Source organism: Thunnus albacares, chromosome 16, assembly GCF_914725855.1.
Source record: "Thunnus albacares chromosome 16, fThuAlb1.1, whole genome shotgun sequence".
Lineage (NCBI taxonomy): Eukaryota > Metazoa > Chordata > Actinopteri > Scombriformes > Scombridae > Thunnus > Thunnus albacares.
Window position 1 is genome coordinate 26,880,320 of NC_058121.1, and position 24,120 is coordinate 26,904,439.

Sequence of the window (24,120 nt, forward strand, 5' to 3'; positions counted from 1 at the left end):
TAGTATTAACATGTCAGCTTTGTAGACTATATTTTGTATGTCGTGCACATAGATAAGAGTGTGTAAGTCATGTATTTGATACATGCATTAATACTTTCTGATGTGAACCTACACTTTTAGATCTGTGAATGTTTTTAGTGTTCAGTCTTTCTAGTATTCAGCACTGATCTGAACCTTTATCACATTATAAGCTCTGTGGTACTTTATATATTTCTGTATACTAAGAAAATACAAAGGACACGTGTAAATCATGTGATATCTTGTCTGTTTTTGATGAGAACATAAATCTGTTGTCACTATAGAACAATATTATAAATTTGAATTTCACTTTGTTGGTAAAATCACACATCTGAACCAGTCCATGACTAAAATGAGCTCTTCTTTGTTGAGAAACAATATGTATATGTTAAATGTCTTTAAAGAAGCAGCCTTTACACCACTCAGAAGTTTTTGTTTTTAAAAGCAAATTGTTTTATTGGCATATAAAATTGCCCCCCACCCCTCCGATTTCATCAAGTGGGGGACAATGATATAGATGCGGTTTGTTGTAAGATTCCATGTTGGTTGTCCTCCTGTCCTCCCCAATTTTTGGAGTCACCAGCCGCCACTGGTGTGGGGGTTGAATGCAGTTCATTTTTGTAGGATACAGCAGAAAGGCCAATATACATACAGTAGATTATATACAAACTTTGTATGAAGTTTGGTGTCATTATCATTTATTTTACAATAATTATAGGTCTTATATGTATAATTCAGTAGTGGGGATGACCTATGAGGGGAAGGGAATAAATGGAGTGAGGGTGACAGTTTAGTAATAAAGTGCTGTAGAAAAACACCATCAAAACTAAAATTTGTAGCTCTGTACTGCAGTTTTTCCTTTATTAGGGCCCGAGCACCTAGCGGTTCGCTCACAGTCTCCATTCAAATGTATGAGTATTTTTCTGTGTCCAGCTGCAGTTACTTATTGTCTCTACACACCTGACAGTACACATTTCAATCAAACTTTGACCGGGTCATGTGGGTTAAAAGTCTTTACTTTTCTAAAAATAGACGTGATGAAAAATAGGAAATTAATTTGTTTTACATACAAACTCATCAAGAGTTTTCAATTTACTAATTGAAATTCAAGTGAATGGCCCAAAACTTCCATCGTTTTGATGACACAGGTGTGAGCAAGGCAGACGTGTCTCACCCTGCAGAAAATTCTCATCCTCACACCATTGAGATTTGATATTTCGCCATGACAGAGGAAGTCGCTATAACTTTATTGTAAATGCTCCAGTCTGCTCCAAACTTTACATGTTTGATAAGAGTCCCGGCCTGAACACGTCTACATGACAATATTCCATCAGTGATGCAAACTGGCTGAAAAGCGCCCTCTACGAAATTTCAGCGAAGCAGCCCCAACAGCAGGCAAAACAGTGGACAAAGGAAGTGATGTTTAACTCCTTCTTGCACTGTCTGGAAACAGCCCAGGTCTGAAGACATCTACATGCCCGTAACAGAAGCCCTTCAATTGCACCGCAGCCCGACGAGCGCGTAGGCGTGATTCATTCAGCCCATTCATTGCTGCTTGCAGCTTTAATTCTATTTGTATTTAGACACATTTTAGATCCAAGTGTGAACAGAGGGAAGGTTTAGAGGTGAAAGAACAGACAGATAAGGGAAGTTGTAGTTTGAGTAGAAGCAGGACGTCTATAGCTGATAATATCCACCTTTCATTATCAGTCAGAACACTGTTAGATGAAACATGAAATAATTACACAACACAGTGTAGAATTAAGTGGTTAATATTTCTTTATTTGCATATTATATTATTATCAGATATAATAAAGAGAAGATTGTTACTGACTGCAGTAAGACTCAAAGCTCATTCAAACCAAACACATGTTGGCTTCCTGACAAACATGTTAACAATAATAAATGAAAGTTAAAATTAGTTCCTCTGTACACTTAAATATGAAACTGAGCTGAAGCTGCTGCAGCTTAAAAAACAGCAATGAAAGTCTTAAAGTCAAGTCTAAATTCTTCCATTTGAAGCAGATTTAAGGAAGTTAAATGAGTTAAAATGTGAGAAAAGTTTGAGAAATAATGCAGGAAAAGACATTTAATGAAACTCACAGCTTCTTAACAAGAGATAAAATCCAGATTTGAATATTGTTGTCCAAGTCAGACTAAAAATAAAAATTTCTCAGCGCACAAAACATACAAATCTCAAAGTGATCTTATGATTCTTTCTCTCTGTAAAGAATTCAACTACTCATGTAAAACTGAGACCATATTAATGATATAACAGCAAGGGAGTCATTTCTCTGGTGAGTTGATGTTGGTGTGGAAGTCGTTGATCAGTGGAGTCTGACAGAAGTAGAAGGTTCTCCAAAGTTTTCATACTTCACCGCACCATCATCTTCATCATTCTGCTCCTGTGAAAAACAACACAAAGAAACCCACTCTGACACACTCACACTGAAAACTCACAAATCACAACCCTACTTCTTTGACTTTTAGGTTTCTGCTGCTGCACATTCAACACAATCACAGATAATCTAACATATACAAATAAATAAAGTTGTTCCTCCCCAGAAGAGCCCCGAACTCCCAGATTTTCCTCCCAGCTGACTGTTGAAGTTTTAAAAGTGAACACAGGTCACAGTGGAGTCAGCAGAACCTGAACGCACCATCAGATATTTACCTGACTGGCTGCTGGACCAGAACGCTTTGCTGTTCGGCTTCTTACTGAGTTTAAAACCTGCACAAACACAAACAGTGAGACATTCACAGTCCTGCACTGACTTACAGTCTCTTTATGTACACATTTGTCTTTTTATACATCAGTTCAGTTGTTATTTTCAACTCACAATGTTGTCATCAGGTGGTCTCTGGTTCCCTGGAAAATAAATGACAGAGTAACATTGAAGAGAAGAACAGTAATCACAGTGATGAGGAGGAGTTCAGCCACACGCATCACCAACATTATGTAGCTCAGAGCAGAACAATCTGTACAAACTGTGGAATATAGAAATGTGTCACTGAGGAAAGTAGGAAGCGAAAACATTTGAAGTAGTGTGGCTGTAGGAATGGCAACGTCAGTCAGTTTGTCCACCAACAATTGCCATGAAATGAACTAATGAACTTGGAGATTTCTTTTTTCCTTTAGTGCCACCATGAAGTTCAGTTTGTAGTTTTTAGTGAAATATCCAACCCAATCACCAGACTGGGTTTCTGCAGTCCATAGAAACGTTGAATATAGGCTACACGTTTCAACACGTGAAATACGTATCATATCAACATTTCTACCTGTTGAATAATGATGTTTTATGGTGTGACAACGCCGTGGTTAAGGTCTGGTTAGGTTTAGGCACAAAGACCACTTGGTTAGGGTTAGGGAAAGATCATGGTTTGGGTTAAAATAAAATGAAAAAATAAAATAAAAACGGCCGATGTCTCACTAAAAATGCCCGGTTTTCGCCAGAAAAATGGCTGCAAATGTCCTGATGTCTCGCTAAAAACACCCGCTTTTGTCAGTTGAAACGGGAAGCGGACATTGGTTTCAAGGTGGTCTCGAACCGTACTCTGCTGATTTCCAACTTGCTGCCAACAAACTTACTAAGCATCCACCTGCCCCTCCTCCTCCTAATAATAGGAAAGATCAGCTCATATAGATCACATGTGAACTACGTCACTTTAGAAATGTTGAGATGATATGTATTTTGGAAATGTTGACATGATACGTTTTGTTGACATTTTGATGATACGTTTGTAGAAATGTTAATATGCTACGTATTACACATGTTGAAACGTAGATATTCAACATTTCTGTGGTTTGCAGAAATGTAAACTGCCAACGTTTTATTCTGGTGACCAGGCTGAAATATCTCAGGATAAATTGTAATATCTTTGATGATCTTCTGACTTTCCATCATCAGCTCAACATTTCAGTTTGTCTAATACTTTGTTTTATGACCAAATACCTGCAATCTAATGACCTTCCCATCATCCTCTGCTGTACTTTAGGTTTTGTGCTGATTAGCAAATGTTAGCATGCTAACACATTAAACTAAGGCCTCAAACATGCTCCATGTAAAGTGCACAAACACAAATGGAAATGTCTGTCTCCAATGCCAATCTCAGCCCTAAGTGAGGTGATACAGGCTGGTTAAAGCTAATAACACTTTAAACGTTATACCTGCTACACATCAGTATGTTAGCAGTAAAAGCACTGCTGTGCCTCAGTACAGCCTCACAGAGCCACTAGCATGGCTGCATGACTCTTACAAACCTTCCTAACATACAGCGAGTGAGCGAACTGTAACGCATGCAGCAAGAAAATTTGTCCAAATATACTACGAGTGATGTCGCAGTGCTGAGTTTGAGTGTGTGTGGACGGAGCCGCTGCTTGCCGACAGAGTGCCGAGGAGCTCTGGAGGAGAGAGGGATAAAATGATAGAGTCCTGGACTCATTTCCATTGATAATAGTTTGTTTTTTGCAATTTGAATTGATTAAAAGTCTTTGGGAAAGAATGTCTACATCTACACTAGTAAACAGCTGTTTTCACATATTGACAGGGCAGCAGTGGTTGAATACATTAAATAAAATGTTGAATACATATGAGTGACTTTGTTGCTCACCTTCTTGTGTTGTTGATGTTGTTGTTTCAGGTTCTGTTGTTGCTGCAGCCACACCTGACAGATTAAATAACAAAAACCAACAAACTTTAAAATGAGAAGAAAAAAAATGTTTACCATCTGCTGTGACTAAATGAGAAAGTATGATATCTTAAAACTTAAAATATATCAAATAAACAAATGCAGTTTGTTGTGATCGTACCTGTTTTTTTCCTTCTTTCAGTTATATTTTCATTTGTTGTCACTGTTGTTGGCTGAGTTGTTGTTGTTTTTCCTTCCTCACCTGGACAAACGACATCACAAACTGTTCAGTAAGAGAATGCATCATGTTTACCATCTGCAGCAACCAAAGAATAAACAATGATGAAATATTTCAACTTAAAATACATCAAATAAACAAATGTAGTTTTGTCATTTTTCATATCAGAATAAAGTGATTTTAAACAGCTCGTCATCTTCTCACCTGGTTTCTCACATGACAACTGAGGACTGAAGTTATACAGCTGCACTTTTCCATTGTAGAGATCTGTGACTTCACACTTCAAAAACTTATAATTTGATGTGTAAATAAAATGAGAAGTCAACAAGGACAAAGTGGCCGAACAGGTAGACTGTGATGCCTGCATGGTTCTGGTATTTGTGTCCAAGTTTTTTCCTTTATACAACCACTTCACTGTGTGTCTACACTCATCATATGTCAACACAGAGCAGTTTAACGTCACCTCATTATTGTTCTTATGTTCAGTCACTGGTGAAGATGGAGATATTGTGAGAGAAAGACAACAAGAGTCAGATTAACTTCATCACTGTAATCATAATTATTGTAATGTTTCGGTATATTGCTCTAACAAGACAGTTTGAGTTGAAAACATTATGATGTAAATACTCACTGGTAACAACAGACAGATCAACCTGAGTGTGATCTCGTTGTCGTCCTGATTTGAACTGTTTGCAGGTGTAACGACCAACATCCTCAACTGTGACCTTCTTTATAACCAGAGAACAGTTCGCTGTAACACTCAGTCTGTCTGATTTAGATTTGGCTTTTTCACCAATCTGCCCCTCTACAATCAGCTCTACTGCTGCTGTGTTTCCTGAACCAATGAAGAGCCAGGTAGTACTGTTACATTTATCCTGATCCTTTATCACGTTCTCACAAGGCAAAGTAACTTTCTCTCCATCTCTGACAGTGAAGGAGAGGAAAGTTTATCCAGTTACTGCTGTGGAGCAAAAAAGAGAAAAACTATGAAAACCATTTAAAATAAGAACATGAAAAACATGGTGTGGAGAAAGTTGATGATAATTCTTAGCAAATCACTCACCATGCCCAAAACAAAATAATTAGTCTTCTAAGTTAAATGAATGTTTATTAAATGCTGTTTTATGTTTTTAAAGCAGTCTTACCTGTCAGAAGCAGCAGCAGCAGAAATAATGAAATCCATCTGAAACCAGACATTCTGCTGTGTCTCTCTCAGTGTCTAATGAACTAATGTGTCCTCAGATAAAAAGTCGTCCGTATGGTGAAGAGATGTAGATGTCACTCCCCTATGATTGCTTCACTTGTTGGTTTTGTGCTTTTTTTTGTGATGAGGCATCTGCGTCACGTCCTCCTGGTTGCTGAACTTCATATTTCTGTCTGTAAGAGAGGACATTTTTTGATGTAAATGTTTGATTAAAAAAAGCGAGAACATGCAGAATGAAAAAAAACAACTAACTAAAACAACCCAAACAAAACACAAAAGAACACACTAAAACCAGACTGACAAACTGGTTAACTTGATGACCTGATGACCCCTAACATGATGAAATGATGTTGTGTCAATGGTTGGTGAGCTGTCAGTTCCTTATTCTGTTGAAAACTTATTAAGAAGTTACACCACTGCAATGAATTGCACAGTTTTTAGACCTGGCACTTCCCTTTTTATGTTCCCTCAGTAACAATAATACTACACTTCTCATTTATGTATTATTAATTTACTCCCTCTGATTTGACTCATCGTTTAAAATTAGGACCATACTTTCTAAGACAAACTCCACCAGATCAATAAGGCTGTTTGTATGTCTTATGAGAAGCACTTTGAATTGCCTTGTTGTTGAAAGGTTATATACAAATAAACTTGCCTTACCCAACACCATCATAAGGTCCATCCATCCATCCATTTACCGCCACTTATCCAGGACCGGATGGTGGTGGCTTCAAACTGGATAAGGTAACCCAGACATCCTTCAATGCCCTCCAGCTCCTCCTGGGGGATCCCAGGGTGTTCCTCCCAGGCCAGAAGAAATATGTAGTCCCTCCAGTGTGTTCTGGGTCTGTCCCGGGGTCTCCTACCAGTTGGATGTGTCTGAACACCTCCAGAAGGAGGCGTCCAGGAGGCATCCTGACCAGGTGCCCAAACCACCTCAACAGGCCCATCTAAAGGTGCTTGCTGAGGTCGCCTCTTAATTTCTGTTGGTAAAGTTTTCCATAATTAAGGTGCGTAAGAAGGCGGCGTCCCTGATGTTTTTTTGGGTGTGGTACTGTGAGAGCAGCAGTACCTAAAGGCCTAAGGGAGGACTAATAATGAATGTTTCACAAATCTGAAACTATGTTTTAATGACTCTTTGGAGTCTCCTTGGTAATCTAGTCCAGATTTGACAGGTCTTAGTGGTTTTTGATCTAGACCTGGTCTAATGTGGTCAGGATGGAGAAATATCAGTGAAATCACCCTTTTTCCTTTTTCATAAGCAAAATAAAGGTTTCACAAATCTGAAAGTGCATTTAAACAGCGTTAAGGCTTTTGCTATGATGCCTAATACTTTTTCGTAAGTGTAACTGATGAGAAAACAGAGAATCAGCTGCAACATTAATTATTTCTGTTTACCTTTGTTCTCTCAGGAAACTGCCCTCCTTCGACTGTGTCAGTGATCAAACCACACAGCCAACCAAAGGTCATGGTCAGTATTCAAAGTGACCAAAAAAAGGAGCGAACTGTCTATTCCATCCCATCTCCAAAGTCTCAAAAGTCAATGAGCGAGTGAATGTTGAGCAGTTGTGAGCTCAAAGGGACGGTCGAGCTCACTCTTGTGAGAGCCCTGTGTTTGCTGCTTCCTGTTCTACTCTCTATACTGTTCTTTTTATGATAACTTACACTGACTTTTACCTTTTTTATTCTTTCTCTTATTTTATGTGATTCCTAACTTCACCTTAAAGGTGATACTAAACTGAAAAAATATACATTGTAAATAAAGAATAAAAGCATTTTTAAAAGTAATACAATTGATAAACCTCAATAAATTATTCAAAACTGATCATTACAGGCAACACGTTTAAAAATGAAAACAAGATTTTAAAGCTTGAACTACAATGCTACCACATCCATCACTGAGCACAATAAGCATTTGATAGCAGGTTCATTAAGTAAAATGTAACATATCTTATGTTAATTTATATTTCAAGAAACTACCCTATGAATTTTGCATTATTACTTCTCCTTTTTACATTGTGATACTACTTAACTTAGACACCCCTTCTGGATAAACAGCTTTTTTGAGCAAAACATTCTGAAACTGATCATAAAAAATGAATCATGTGATGATGTGAGTTTGGTTTGTTTGGTTAGCTGACAGTAGTGTAGAGGCTGCTGGGATCAGTGGAGGCTGCAGCAGAAGAGGAGGAAGCTTTTACAGTGCTGTAGGTCACTGCATCATTTTCATCAGCATCATCTTTGCCCCGAACCTGGAAAACAGCACAACATAAATTACACAAGATACGACTATGTGAAATCCACCACAACACACTGCCACATGTTGAAAGACAACAGAAGCATCAGACTTCTTACCCGGGCTTTACTGTCGGTCTTCCTTGTGTAGCTGATGGAGGCGTAGGAAACACCACCTTCAGGATCATCCTACACAGTGAAGACAACATACTGCTCAGTAACATGTAGATTGATGTGGACTCACTACAACACTACTTCTATTTTATTACAGTAAACACTTTAACTTCTATTACTTCTGCAGAGGAGGTCATGTGATGTTTCTTTTAAATGATGTCTTGAAATGTTGTGGTTTGACAGGCCACTGTTTAATACTAATGTTCCTTTCTGGTGTAGTCCAGTTGCATCATCTAACTTCCCTTTTCATCTTTACTGCACACTCTCAAGACCGTGAGAGTGCATCTCATACAGTTACAACTTAGAGAACAAACAGAAGCCTCAGTGAGTGTTACTCTGTGCTGGGTGTTGTGTGTGATCTCACCGTGTCCTGACTGGTTTCTGGAGCAGGCTGAGTCTCTGCAGGGTTTAAGCTCAGTCCCTGGACAAATAAAGTATAGTTACATTTGGTGAAAAAGCATCTCACAGTTCAGTTAAAACAGATGTTGTAAGGACACAATACAAGCAACACCTGTGCAATGTATTCAGTATATCTGTGCAGGTTTCAGGTACAGGTAGTACGATAGATGAGTGTCGGGAACATCTGTCAGTTATAAAATACAATTAAAAGTGAATAATATTTAAACTCACAGTGCTGTCATCCATCTGTGTTTTGTTCACTGAAAAAAGAAAAGAGAGAGTCAACTTTAACTTCTAGTGAAAATCCAAGTTTATCTAAACTTTTTGTTAGTAAAGTTTAATCTGTAAATGTTTTCTCACCTTTAGCTCTCTTCCGTCTGATGAGTACCACAACAATTATCAACAGTGCTGCTAAAACCACAGCCAGAAGGACGTACAACCACCGCCAGTCTGGAAAAAGAATGAAAACATTAAAAACATTTTCTGCTCAGTTTAAACCCTGTAACTAAAAAACAAAGAAATGTGAGCGCTTTTTGGGAAAGTTTTATAGTTTTATTCAACTTTTTGTACCAAATCAAACAGTTTAGATTAAAAGTCTTTGGGAAAGAATGTCTACATCTACACTAGTAAACAGCTGTTTTATATATTGAAAATGAGACAAAAACACATTGTTCACCATCTGCTGTGACTAAATGAGAAACATTTATATCAACCTAAAACTTAAAATACATCAAATAAACACATGTAGTTTGTTGTGGTCGTACCTGTTTTTTTCCTGCTTTCAGTTATATTTCCATTTGTTGTCGTTGTTGTTGGCTGAGTTGTTGTTGTTTTTCCTTCCTCACCTGGACAAACAACATCACAAACTGTTCAGTAAGAGAATGCATCATGTTTACCATCTGCAGCAACCAAAGAATAAACAATGATGAAATATTTCAACTTAAAATAAATCAAATAAACAAATGTAGTTTGTTATTTTTCATATCAGAATAAAGTGATTTTAAACAGCTCATCATCTTCTCACCTGGTTTCTCACATGACAACTGAGGACTGAAGTTATACGGCCGCACTTTTCTATTGTTGAGATCTGTGACTTTACACTTCAGTAACTCATGATTTGATGTGCAAATAAAATGAGAAGTCAAGAAGGACACAGTGGCTGAACAGGTAGACTGTGATGTCTTCAAGTCTTTGTTATCTTTGTCCACATCTTTACCCTGATACGCCCACTTCACTGTGTGTCTACACGCATCATATGTCGACACAGAGCAGTTTAACGTCACCTCATTATTGTCCTTATATTCAGTCACTGGTGAAGATGGAGATATTGTGAGAGAAAGACAACAAGAGTCAGATTAACTTCATCACTGTAATCATAATTATTGTAATGTTTCAGTATATTGTTCTAACAAGACAGTTTGAGCTGAAAACATTATGATGTAAATACTCACTGGTAACAACAGACAGATCAACCTCAGAGTCTTGACCTTGTTGTCGTCCTGATTTGAACTGTCTGCAGGTGTAACGACCAGCATCCTCAACTGTGACCTTCTTTATAACCAGAGAACAGTTCGCTGTAACACTCAGTCTGTCTGATTTAGCTTTGGCTTCTTCACCAATCTGCCCAAATTCAATCAGCTCTACTGTTGTGCTTCTTGACTCACTGAAGAGCCAGGTAGTACTGTTACATTTATCTTTATCCTTTAACACATTTTCACAATGCAAAGTAACTTCATCTCCATCTCTGACAGTGAAGGAGGAATCTTGTCCAGTCATGTCTGCTGAGAGATACGAGAGAGGAATATGAACAATTAACTGAAATAAATAGAAATATGACTGTCATGTTCATTGTTAGTGTGAGGATCATTTTAGATACAACAGAACTTTCTAAATGTGTCTCATCTTCAGTTTTCAGTTCATTAAACTCAACATATTAACAACTAGCAACATACTCGTCTCAATTTAAGAAGGTTAATAAAATACTAAATTAATCTTTTTTTCTTACCTGTAAACTGAAGCACCAGTATCAGAAACAACATTTGAATCCGTCTGAATTCAACCATCCTGCTTCTCTCTCTCATCGATCTCTGCTTCTCTTAAATGTCGCAGTCTCTAAAGTAATGTGTGAAGTAAGGCATCTTCTTCCTGTCATTTGTACGTGTGTCACTTCCTCTTCCTCACTCTGCTGCATGTACAGTCCAGGCAGTAAGTATTTGGACAGTTACACAGTTTTTGTTCTTTAGGCTCTGTGTTTCAGCACATTCAATCTGTAATAAAACAATGAATACTGCATTAAAGTACCAAGTCTCAGCTTTAATTAGAGTAGTTACTGTAACTGTAAATGTCCAAATACTTACTGTCTGGACTGTATGTAGGCAGACTGATCAGAGTTTTTTGCAATCAAAAACTAATTAACATATTTACTTTTGACAGTTTAGTTCTTATTCACTGTGACTGACAAGACATTGACTCACATTTCTTGATCAGTAATATGACGGGTAGCACCACTAAAGAGGTCAGAGGTCAGATGTCATAGCTGTCTGACAAAGATCCTGTGAAACTGGGATGTAATCACGGATCACAAGGTAAAGAAATATGTTTCTGCAGTCAGAGCAGCCATATTAAACCATATTAAGATTCAACAAGTGCACACTGTGTTTGTTCCCACAGTGTATAGTGACAACGACGTGTTTGACCTCTTGAAAAGAAGAAGAGGAAGTTGAAGGTGTGAAGACTGTTAAGTAAGATAAATGGTTGCAGTAACGCAACTCTTCTTAGGAAACACACAGACAGACATGTTAATCCATCTGAATTCAACCATCGTGCTTCTTTGTCGATATCTTCAGAACAAGAGATCGACACTCTCAACTGTCAGAGTCTGTAAAGTAGTTTGTGTTGTAGAGAGATACAGCATCTACCTCCTGCAGTTAGTGTGATGTCACTTCCTCATAGTGACACTTAGTCTTTTGTCAGACGATGGATTTACTGTATTTTCATCCAAACAGTCAAAAACTCATTTTTACTTTGACATTTGTAACATTTAGTTGTGTCTCATCCACAGTGATGCAACGTTTTTGATCAGCAATAACAGAAGCTGCCGACAGTCAGAGGTCAGAGGTCACAGCAGCCTGACAAAGATTGAACAGGATGAACATGTAGGATGGAGACATGATTATGTGTCACTGATTACAAGACAAAGGGATATGTTTCTGCCTTTAAAAGAGACATTGAGGCAATCTGATGCTGTAAGAAGCAAACTACTGTATATTAAGGCTCATATTTTGTCACAAGTGCACACTGTGTCCAGTCCCATGATGCATTTGTGACAATGACGTGTCTGACCTCCTGAAAAGAAGAAGATAAGAATTGAGGAAGTTGAGCGTGTGCAGATTGTTAGTTAAGATAAATGTTTGCAATAATGCAGCTCTTCTTTTCTGTAGATAGTGTTTATTAGAAAACAGACAGGATTCATGGTGACGTCTGACAGCACACATGAACAGACAGGTGAAGAGTCAAACTTTGACTCTTGATGCTCAACATGGTGCAACATGGTGATACTGTAGCAGCTGTAAAAGAACAGATAAGATGATGTTTTAGTGGTCTGAGACCTGTTAGTTCCTCATTGTATCTTTGAGGTCAGTTTTTCTGAGAAATGAGTGTCAAGTGTTTTAGTGAGAATGTGGAAACAACAGCAGCAGAGCTCTGGAGGTTTTACCCTCTAATGATGACCAGATAAGAATCAGAAACACAAGAAGCTCACAGGAACAGACAGTCAACACTTTATGAAAAGACAAAGAGGAATTTTCTGCTGAAATCTACTTTAATCTCTGGAAGGTTTGAGGTCTCTGAGACTCCAGCAGTGCATGTTGATACATACTGATGCTGAGTTAACTTGTTTATACTTAGTTGAGCTTCAGTTCAGGCAGCTTAACATTTAATATGAAGGTTTTTCATACTATATGCACACTGCAGAGGTGACTTTGGTCATTTAAACTGCATGAAATATATTAACACTCATTACAATCAAGCAGTAACTACCACAGCACTTTAACACCGCTGAATGTATATTGAATTATTGTATTTCTGTGCATTCTCAGGTAATTTTGAGTGTATTTCTATTCGTATTTAGACACATTTTAGATCCAAGTGTGAACAGAGGGAAGATTTAGAGGTGAAAGAACAGACAGATAAGGGAAGTTGTATTCTGAGTAAAAGCAGGACGTCTATAGCTGAGAATATCCACCTTTCATTATCAGTTAGAACACTGTTAGTACATGAAATAATTACACAACACAGTGTAGAATTAAGGGGTTAATATTTCTTTATTTGCGTATTATATTATTATCAGATATAATAAAGAGAAGACTGTTACTGACTGCAGTAAGACTCAAAACTCATTCAAACCAAACACATGTTGGCTTCCTGACAAACATGTTAACAATGATAAATGAAAGTTAAAATATCAGTAATGGTAATGGTATGTATTTGTTCTTCGGGGCAAACAGGAGAAAATTGCTCAATCAGCTGGCAAATAGTAAAAACAACAATTTTGAAGCCAGGGCTTGTTTGAAAGCCTAATAATATAGAATGCATGGTTATATGCTATTGTGGCCATGGGATCAAAAAATAGTTTTTATGGGTTTACATTGGGCTGTTTTTTTCCATAAGGATTTAAGTGTCTGTATTTTGGCTACACACACACACACACACACACACACACACACACACACACACACACACACACACACTCACACACACCAATTTCTTCATACACACATATACATGACATTTAGACAACCTTACCCACATATACAACTCAATGAAGTTGTAATATACATGGCTGCAGTGTTCATAATAGAGGATTAGTGCCCCTAGTGGAACCAGGAAAATAGCATGCATTTTGCACAAAGGGTTAAAAAAGGGAAAATGGCTCAAACAGCTAGAAAATATGAAAAACTAAAATTTTGAAGCCAGGACTTCTACATCTAAAAACTACCAAGCGGTCAAAAACAGAAACAGTCAACAGTTTAGAACAAACAGGCTTTTATTTTGAAGTTACTGAGAAATACTGAGATCTCTTACATTAGTAAAAGTAGCAATACCACAATGAAAAAATGCTCCATTACAAGTAAAAGTCCTACATTCAACATTTTACTTAAGGAAAAGTACATAAGTATTGGCAGCAAAATCTACTTAAAGTATCAAAAGTAAAAGTACTCTATGTACAAAATGTTCCCCATTTAAAACGTTATATTCATCATATACTGTATATATTTTTATACTGATTCATTGATATGTACATGTTCGCAGAATTTTAATTGTTAAGGTAGAGCTCATTTTAAAAACTTATACTGTTGGGGAGTCTAATCTATAACAATGCTATTTTATAGTTATTTTATAAAGTGATCATATGTTTTATGTACAAAGTAGAGATCTGAAAAGTAGCTGGTAACTATAACTGTGAAAGAAATGTCACACAGTTAAAAAGTACAATATTTCACTCTGAAGTGTAGTGAAGTAGAAGTACAAAGATTTTGATTTGTGTGTCTGATTTGTGACATCACAGCTAGCTTTGAGCCAATCATAGTCCAGTGGGCAACTTACATGTACACGTGTGTAAACTTGAAGCCTCCAGTGCACACACACTGAGAATGGACTTTACAGTGAAGTAAGCCACCTCTTGTGTTCAGCAGTTAAACTTTTGAAATTAACAATGTTTATATTTTCATAGATTCTGGATTTTTCAGTGAGTGAGAAGAAGTAAAATTTATTTTAAGAATTTTAAACTAGTTGACCGAACTATTTTGTGGAAAACCCAGATCAGACACAAGCAGATATTTTTATAGACTGTATCTTGAAACATGTTGATCTTTAATGTTTAGTTTGGAATTCCTTTGTTTAACATGACCCTATAAATGCAGATTTGATCCCACTTTTTTTGTGTGTGTGCAAAAAAAACACTCCACACGTCATTGAATCTCCACCTTTTGCCGACACTGAAGCATTTGCATACTATATGAAATACAAGTGAATGTGTTAAACATTTTAATTAGCAGATTATATCAATTATAATAAAGAAGAGACTGTTACTGACTCAACAGTCAACAACAATACACAATAAAAGTTAACTAAAATTAAAGCTGTAAGCAGCGTTGGTTGGGACCTCGCACTCTGGCCCGTCGGGATCAGATCATTTTGCTTTTTGCTTTAATTTTGAAAGTTTGATTGACAAGATGAGAATTTTCTGCAGGGTGAGACATGTCTGTCTTTCTCACACCTGTGTCCTCAAAATTACGCAAGTTTTGGGCCCATTCACTTGAATTTCAATAGTGAATTGAAAACTCTTGATGAGTTTGTGTGTAAAACAAATTATTTTCCCAATTTTCATCAAGTCTATTTTTAGAAAAGGAAAGACTTTTAACCCACATGACCTGGTGAAAGTTTGATTGACATGTGTACTGTCAGGTGTGTCGAGACAATAAGTAACTGCAGCTGGACACAGAAAAATACTCATATATTTGAATGGAGAGTGTGAGCGAACCCACACCTTTTTGAACATTTACTGCTTCCACATAGTTTCAGATACAAACTTCATTTGAGCTTTCAAGGAGTCACAAGACTTTGACCTACAAATCTTGAATTTACATGTGTTTTTCTATCTTTTATTGTTTTTGAGATACTAGAGTGTGAGTTTTAAAGTCTTTTCTTGTTCTTTCATCTTATCAGATAAAATCCAGCTGCTGTGTTCTGAACTGATTACAAGTCAGAACAGTTTTCACAGCTGATGAAGGAAAAAGGCTTTTAAATGTAAGATGTCATCAGGACTTGAATATCATTCTGCAAATCCTTTTTGGTTCACTAGAACACCAACATCTGATGTAACATGAAGCTGTAAAGAGATGTTTAACTAATGACTAACTTCTCTGGTGAGCCTTTGTTAAAGTTGTTGATCAGGGGAACCTGACATAGGTAGAAGTTTCTCCCAAGTTTTCATAGTTCACCGTACTGCCATCTTAATCATTACGCTCCTGTGGAAAACAACACAACACACATGAGATTCTGAGTTAAGAAGGAAAAAATAAATGTTAAAGTCAGCAGAACCTGGACGCACCATCAGATATTTACCTGACTGGCTGCTGGACCAGAACGCTTCGCTGTTTGGCTTCTTGCTGAGTATAAAACCTGCACAAACACAAACAGTGAGACATTCACAGTCCTGCACTGACTTACAGTCTCTTAATGTACACATTTGTCTTTTTATACATCAGTTCAGTTGTTATTTTCAACTCACAATGTTGTCATCAGGTGGTCTCTGGTTCCTTGGAAAATAAATCACAGAGTAACATTTCAGGTTCTAAAGTTACAGTTTGTTTTACACTTAACAAATGTTGGTCTGAATTTTCTCACCTCGAGCTCTGAAGAGAAGAACAGTAATCACAGTGATGAGGAGGAGTTCAGCCACACGCATCACCAACATTATGTAGCTAAGAGCAGAACAAACTGTACAAACTGTGGAATATAGAAATGTGTCACTGAAGAAAGTAGGAAGTGAAAACATTTGAAGTAGTGTGGCTGTAGGGACGACAATGTCAGTCGGTCTATTTGTCCGCCAAGAATTGCCACGAAATTTTGTACAGACATTTATGTTCCCCAGAGGATGAATCCTAATGAACTTGGAGATTTCTTTTTTTCCGTTAGTGCTGCCATGAGGTTCACTTTGTAGTTTTTATTGAAATATCTCAGGATAAATTGTAATATCTTTGATGATCTTCTGACTTTCCATCATCAGCTCAACATTTCAGTTTGTCTAATACTTTGTTTTATGACCAAATACCTGCAATCTAATGACCTTCCCATCATCCTCTGCTGTACTTTAGGTTTTGTGCTGATTAGCAAATGTTAGCATGCTAACACTTAATGTGTTAGCCTAAGGCCTCAAACATGCTCCATGTAAAGTGCACAAACACAAATGGAAATGTCTGTCTCCAATGCCAATCTCAGCCCTCAGTGAGGTGATACAGGCTGGTTAAAGCTAATCAGTGTGTTTCCATGACCACACAAGTACACAAAATTGTGTCTGTGGAGGGGTGTGTATTGTAGGGCTGTGCAATATATCGATATGATATCAATATCGTGATATGAGATTAGATATCGTCACCTTTGATGACACTTTTGAATCGCTCACAGAGAAAGAACAGAGAATTCCTGTCTGTACGAAGGTGACAAAGTTCAGCTGGAGCTTCATCAGACTGCTCAGTATGTTGTTTTTGAGCAGAAGTGAACTCAAACCAAAGGGGGTCAGCTCTCTGTTGTTTCACGCTATAGCGACCCCAGCTGCAACACTCAGACTGCAGCTCACACTTGTGTCACGTTAAAAATTTTCAGGTAACACTCTCCAGAACGCAACACATGAAATTGATCTTGCGCGGAGCATGTTCACAGATGATGAACATTTTAAACACTTTAAACGTTATACCTGCTACACATCAGTATGTTAGCAGTAAAAGCACTGCTGTGCCTCAGTACAGCCTCACAGAGCCACTAGCATGGCTGCATGACTCTTACAAACCTTCCTAACATACAGCGAGTGAGCGAACTGTAACGCATGCAGCAAGAAAATTTGTCCAAATATACTACGAGTGATGTCGCAGTGCTGAGTTTGAGTGTGTGTGGACGGAGCCGCTGCTTGCCGACAGAGTGCCGAGGAGCTCTGGAGGAGAGAGGGATAAAATGATAGAGTCCTGGACTCATTTCCATTGATAATAGGTTGTTTTTTGCAATTTGAATTGATTAAAAGTCTTTGGGAAAGAATGTCTACATCTACACTAGTAAACAGCTGTTTTCACATATTGCCGGGGCAGCAGTGGTTGAATACATTAAATAAAATGTTGAATACATATGAGTGACTTTGTTGCTCACCTTCTTGTGTTGTTGATGTCGTTGTTTCAGGTTCTGTTGTTGCTGCAGCCACACCTGACAGATTAAATAACAAAAACCAACAAACTTTAAAATGAGAAGAAAAAAATTGTTCACCATCTGCTGTGACTAAATGAGAAAGTATGATATCATCTTAAAACTTAAAATATATCAAATAAACAAATGCAGTTTGTTGTGGTCGTACCTGTTTTTTTCCTTCTTTCAGTTATATTTTCATTTGTTGTCACTGTTGTTGGCTGAGTTGTTGTTGTTTTTCCTTCCTCACCTGGACAAACGACATCACAAACTGTTCAGTAAGAGAATGCATCATGTTTACCATCTGCAGCAACCAAAGAATAAACAATGATGAAATATTTCAACTTAAAATACATCAAATAAACAAATGTAGTTTGTTATTTTTCATATCAGAATAAAGTGATTTTAAACAGCTCATCATCTTCTCACCTGGTTTCTCACATGACAACTGAGGACTGAAGTTATACAGCTGCACTTTTACATTGTAGAGATCTGTGACTTCACACTTCAAAAACTTATAATTTGATGTGTAAATATCATGAGAAGTCTGGAAGGAGGCAGCGATTGAGCAGGTAGACTGTGATATCTGTGCGTGTCTGGTATTTATGTCCCTGTAGTTTCCTCTATACAACCACTTCACTGTGTGTCTGCACTCATCATATGTCAACACAGAGCAGTTTAACGCCACCTCATTATTGTCCTTATATTCAGTCACTGGTGAAGATGGAGATATTGTGAGAGAAAGACAACAAGAGTCAGATTAACTTCATCACTGTAATCATAATTATTGTAATGTTTCAGTATATTGTTCTAACAAGACAGTTTGAACTGAAAACATTATGATGTAAATACTCACTGCTAATAACAGACAGATCAACCTGAGTGTGATCTCGTTGTCGTCCTGATTTGAACTGTCTGCAGCTGTAACGACCAACATCCTCAACTGTGACCTTCTTTATAACCAGAGAACAGTTCGCTGTAACACTCAGTCTGTCTGATTTAGATTTGGCTTTTTCACCAATCTGCCCCTCTACAATCAGCTCTACTGCTGCTGTGTTTCCTGAACCAATGAAGAGCCAGGTAGTACTGTTACATTTATCCTGATCAGTCGTCACATTTTCACAAGACAAAGTAACTTTCTCTCCATCTCTGACAGTGAAGGAGAGGAAAATTTGTCCAGTTACTGCTGTTGAGCAAAAAAGAGAAAAACTATGAAAACCATTTAAAATAAGAACATGAAAAACATGGTGTGGAGAAAGTTGATGATAATTCTTAACAAATCACTCACCACGCCCAAAACAAAATAATTAGTCTTCTAAGTTAAATGAATGTTTATTAAATGCTGTTTTATGTTTTTAAAGCAGTCTTACCTGTCAGAGGAAGCAGCAGCAGCAGAAATAATGAAATCCATCTGAAACCAGACATTCTGCTGTGTCTCTCTCAGTGTCTAACGAACTAATGTGTCCTCAGATAAAAAGTCGTCCGTATGGTGAAGAGATGTAGATGTCACTCCCCTATGATTGCTTCACTTGTTGGTTTTGTGCTTTTTTTTGTGATGAGGCATCTGCGTCACGTCCTCCTGGTTGCTGAACTTCATATTTCTGTCTGTAAGAGAGGACATTTTTTGATGTAAATGTTTGATTAAAAAAAAGCGAGAACATGCAGAATTAAAAAAAAAAGTAAGTAAAATAACAGAAGTGATGGTTGGAACATAGACTGAATGGCTCAGCTCCTTCTTCACCACATCATCAGGTCAACATTTTAATTTTGTCCGAAAAACTTAAATACCTGCAAAATTAATGACATCAGCCTCAGGTGTACTTTGTGCTAATATGCTAAACTACAGTAAATGAAGAACACAGTTAACACATCTGCTAATCATTAGCATATTAGCATTGTTATTGTAAGTTTAAGTTTAGTATAGCACTTTTCATACAGTGGTTGTCACTGAAGGTGCTGTACACATAAGAAAGACATTAAATTTCAGAAAAATACATTAAAAATAACAAAACATTTAAATACATTAAAAATAAAACATTAAAGTGCACAAAGTGCAATAACCATACATAGATGTTGGGGAGGAAGTTAATTGAAGGCCAGTCTGTACAGGTGAGTTTTTACTTGGCTTTTAAAGGTGCTTGCTGAAGTCGCCTCTTAATTTCTGTTGGTAAAGTTTTCCATAATTAAGGTGCGTAAGAAGGCGGCGTTCCCGATGTTTTTTTGGGTGTGGTACTGTGAGAGCAGCAGTACCTAAAGGCCTAAGGGAGGACTAATAATGAATGTTTCACAAATCTGAAACTATGTTTTAATGACTCTTTGGAGTCTCCTTGGTAATCTAGTCCAGATTTGACAGGTCTTAGTGGTTTTTGATCTAGACCTGGTCTAATGTGGTCAGGATGGAGAAATATCAGTGAAATCACCCTTTTTCCTTTTTCATCAGCAAAATAAAGGTTTCACAAATCTGAAAGTGCATTTAAACAGCGTTAAGGCTTTTGCTATGATAATACTTTTTCGTAAGTGTAACTGATGAGAAAACAGAGAATCAGCTGCTAACATTAATTATTTCTGTTTACCTTTGTTCTCTCAGGAAACTGCCCTCCTTCGACTGTGTCAGTGAGCAAACCAAACAGCCAACCAAAGGTCATGGTCAGTATTCAAAGTAACCAAAAAAAGGAGCGGACTGTCTATTCCATCCCATCTCCAAAGTCTCAAAAGTCAATGAGCGAGTGAATGTTGAGCAGTTGTGAGCTCAAAGGGACGGTCGAGCTCACTCTTGTGAGAGCCCTGTGTTTGCTGCTTCCTGTTCTACTCTCTATACTGTTCTTTTTATGATAACTTATACTGACTTTTACCTTTTTTATTCTTTCTCTTATTTTATGTGATTCCTAACTTCACCTTAAAGGTGATACTAAACTGAAAAAATATACATTGTAAATAAAGAATAAAAGCATTTTTAAAAGTAATACAATTGATAAACCTCAATAAATTTTTCAAAACTGATAATTACAGGCAACACGTTTAAAATGAAAACAAAATTTTAAAGCTTGAACTACAATGCTACCACATGCATCACTGAGCACAATAAGCGTTTGATAGCAGGTTCATTAAGTAAAATGTAACATATCTTATGTTAATTTATATTTCAAGAAACTACCATATGAATTTTGCATTATTACTTCTCCTTTTTACATTGTGATAATACTTAACTTACGACACCCTTTCTGGATAAACAGCTTTTTTGAGCAATACATTCTGAAACTGATCATAAAAAATGAATCATGTGATGACGTGAGTTTGGTTTGTTTGGTTAGCTGACGGTAGCATAGAGGCTGCTGGGATTAGTGGAGGCTGCAGCAGAAGGGGAGGAAGCTTTTACAGTGCTGTAAGTCACTGCATCATCTTCATCAGCATCATCTTTGCCCCGAACCTGAGAAACAGCACAACATAAATTACACAAGATACGACTATGTGAAATCCACCACAACACACTGCAACATGTTGAAAGACAACAGAAGCATCAGACTTCTTACCCGGGTTTTACTGTCGGTCTTCCTTGTGTAGCTGATGGAGGCGTAGGAAACACCACCTTCAGGATCATCCTACACAGTGAAGACAACATACTGCTCAGTAACATGTAGATTGATGTGGACTCACTACAACACTACTTCTATTTTATTACAGTAAACACTTTAACTTCTATTACTTCTGCAGAGGAGGTCATGTGATGTTTCTTTAAATGATGTCTTGAAATGTTGTGGTTTTACAGGTCACTGTTTAATACTAATGTTCCTTTCTGGTGTAGTCCAGTTGCATCATCTAACTTCCCTTTTCAACTTTACTGCACACTCTCAAGACCGTGAGAGTGCATCTCATACAGTTACAACTTAGAGAACAAACAGAAGCCTCAGTGAGTGTTACTCTGTGCTGGGTGTTGTGTGTGATCTCACCGTGTCCTGACTGGTTTCTGGAGCAGGCTGAGTCTCTGCAGGGTTTAAGCTCAGTCCCTGGACAAATAAAGTGTAGTTACATTTGGTGAAAAAGCATCTCACAGTTCAGTTAAAACAGATGTTGTAAAGACACAATACAAGCAACACCTGTGCAATGTATTCAGTATATCTGTGCAGGTTTCAGGTACAGGTAGCATGATGGATGAGTGTCGGGAACATCTGTCAGTTATAAAATACAATTAAAAGTGAATAATATTTAAACTCACAGTGCTGTCATCCATCTGTGTTTTGTTCACTGAAAAAAGAAAAGAGAGAGTCAACTTTAACTTCTAGTGAAAATCCAAGTTTATCTAAACTTTTTGTTAGTAAAGTTTAATCTGTAAATGTTTTCTCACCTTTAGCTCTCTTCCGTCTGATGAGTACCACAACAATTATCAACAGTGCTACTAAAACCACAGCCAGAAGGACGTACAACCACCTGCTTTTTCCACCGCCTGGAAAAAGAATGAAAACATTAAGAACATTTTCTGTTCAGTTTAAACCCTGTAACTAAAAAACAAAGAAATGTGAGCGCTTTTTGGGAAAGTTTTATAGTTTTATTTAACTTTTTGTACCAAATCAAACAGTTTAGATTAAAAGTCTTTGGGAAAGAATGTCTACATCTACACTAGTAAACAGCTGTTTTCACATATTGCCGGGGCAGCAGTGGTTGAATACATTGAATAAAATGTTGAATACATATGAGTGACTTTGTTGCTCACCTTCTTGTGTTGTTGATGTCGTTGTTTCAGGTTCTGTTGTTGTTTCAGCCACACCTGACAGATTAAATAACAAAAACCAACAAACTTTAAAATGAGACAAAAACACATTGTTCACCATCTGCTGTGACTAAATGAGAAACATTTATATCAACCTAAAACTTAAAATACATCAAATAAATAAATGCAGTTTTGTCATTTTTCATATCAGAATAAAGTGATTTTAAACAGCTCATCATCTTCTCACCTGGTTTCTCACATGACAACTGAGGACTGATGTTACACAGCTGCACTTTTCTATTGTAGAGATCTGTGACGTTACACTTCAATAACTTATAATTTGATGTGTAAATATAATGAGAAGTCAGGAAGGACACAGTGGCTGAACAGGTAGACTGTGATGTCTTCAAGTCGTTGTTATCTTTGTCCACATCTTTACCCTGATACGCCCACTTCACTCTGTGTCTGCACCGTCCATCATATGTCAACACAGAGCAGTTTAACGTCACCTCATTATTGTTCTTATGTTCAGTCACTGGTGAAGATGGAGATATTGTGAGAGAAAGACAACAAGAGTCAGATTAACTTCATCACTGTAATCATAATTATTGTAATGTTTCAGTATATTGTTCTAACAAGACAGTTTGAGCTGAAAACATTATGATGTAAATACTCACTGGTAACAACAGACAGATAAACCTGAGAGTCTAGACCTTGTTTTTGCCCTGATTTGTACTGTCTGCAGAAGTAACTACCAGCATCTTCAACTGTGACCTTCTTTATAACCAGAGAACAGTTCGCTGTAACACTCAGTCTGTCTGATTTAACTTTGGCTTCTTCACCAATCTGCCCAAATTTAATCAGCTCTACTGTTGCTGTGTTTCTTGAACGACTGAAGATCCAGGTAGTTCTGTCACATTTATCCTGATCAGTCGTCACATTTTCACAATGCAAAGTAACTTCATCTCCAACTCTGACAGTGAAGGAGGAATATTGTCCAGTTATGTCTGCTGAGAGATATGAGAGAGGAATATGAACAATTAACTGAAATAAATAGAAATATGACTGTCATGTTCATTGTTAGTGTGAGGATCATTTTAGATACAACAGAACTTTCTAAATGTGTCTCATCTTCAGTTTTCAGTTCATTAAACTCAACATATTAACAACTAACAACATACTCGTCTCAATTTAAGAAGGTTAATAAAATACTAAATTAATCTTTTTTTCTTACCTGAAAACTGAAGCACCAGTATCAGAAACAACATTTGAATCCGTGTGAATTCAACCATCCTGCTTCTCTCTCTCATCGATCTCTGCTTCTCTTAACTGTCGCAGTCTCTAAAGTAATGTGTGAAGTAAGGCGTCTTCTTCCTGTCATTTGTACGTGTGTCACTTCCTCTTCCTCACTCTGCTGCATGTACAGTCCAGGCAGTAAGTATTTGGACAGTTACACAGTTTTTGTTCTTCAGGCTCTGTGTTTCAGCACATTCAATCTGTAATAAAACAATGAATACTGCATTAAAGTACCAAGTCTCAGCTTTAATTAGAGTAGTAACTGTA

The 24,120-nt window shown here is 37.3% G+C and overlaps 2 protein-coding genes and 2 long non-coding RNA genes across 9 annotated transcripts in view; all 4 read right to left on the minus strand.

Moving 5' to 3' along the window:
* LOC122965561 overlaps positions 1-19,471 on the minus strand; it is a 73,693-nt gene extending 54,222 nt beyond the window's left edge. For 4 of the 6 annotated variants that reach the window (XM_044329708.1, XM_044329710.1, XM_044329709.1 and 1 more), the window contains exons 1-3: positions 19,223-19,471; positions 18,709-19,038; positions 5,090-5,374 (exon numbers count right to left, since the gene is read on the minus strand). In XM_044329708.1, the coding sequence (XP_044185643.1) occupies positions 5,090-5,374; positions 18,709-19,038; positions 19,223-19,277 (670 nt within the window). In that variant the 5' untranslated portion in view covers positions 19,278-19,471. Of the gene's footprint in view, positions 1-5,089; positions 5,375-5,516; positions 5,847-6,030; positions 6,263-6,752; positions 7,020-18,708; positions 19,039-19,222 lie in introns of those variants that run through there. The other 2 variants (XM_044329712.1, XM_044329713.1) reach the window with 2 other exon arrangements.
* On the minus strand, positions 2,250-2,892 carry LOC122965572. The gene is made up of 3 exons (XR_006398251.1): positions 2,859-2,892; positions 2,693-2,749; positions 2,250-2,423 (listed from the first exon to the last, which is right to left on the minus strand). It is a non-coding gene; the product is annotated as an uncharacterized LOC122965572 (long non-coding RNA).
* On the minus strand, positions 15,865-16,204 carry LOC122965574. Its single transcript, XR_006398253.1, has 3 exons — positions 16,192-16,204; positions 16,026-16,082; positions 15,865-15,928 (listed from the first exon to the last, which is right to left on the minus strand). It is a non-coding gene; the product is annotated as an uncharacterized LOC122965574 (long non-coding RNA).
* A 777-nt stretch (positions 19,472-20,248) lies between the features above and the next one.
* Positions 20,249-23,862, minus strand: LOC122965556. The gene is made up of 9 exons (XM_044329701.1): positions 23,792-23,862; positions 23,235-23,564; positions 22,805-23,092; positions 22,561-22,614; positions 22,195-22,293; positions 22,066-22,094; positions 21,800-21,856; positions 21,383-21,451; positions 20,249-21,279 (listed from the first exon to the last, which is right to left on the minus strand). The coding sequence occupies exons 1-9, from the start codon at positions 23,847-23,849 to the stop codon at positions 21,160-21,162; spliced, it is 1,104 nt and encodes a 367-aa protein (XP_044185636.1). The 5' UTR covers positions 23,850-23,862; the 3' UTR covers positions 20,249-21,159.
* Positions 23,863-24,120: the final 258 nt, after the last annotated feature.

What these genes read in the sequence shown, in the direction of transcription:
- LOC122965556 (XM_044329701.1), bottom strand. Translation starts at nt 23,849, where the DNA reads ATGGTTGAATTCACACGGATTCAAATGTTGTTTCTGATACTGGTGCTT. An exon ending in GTTGTCATGTGAGAAACCAG is followed by an intron (nt 22,615 to 22,804) that starts GTGAGAAGATGA and finishes TTAATCTGTCAG; the next exon opens with GTGTGGCTGAAACAACAACA. An exon ending in CACAGATGGATGACAGCACT is followed by an intron (nt 21,857 to 22,065) that starts GTGAGTTTAAAT and finishes TTATTTGTCCAG; the next exon opens with GGACTGAGCTTAAACCCTGC.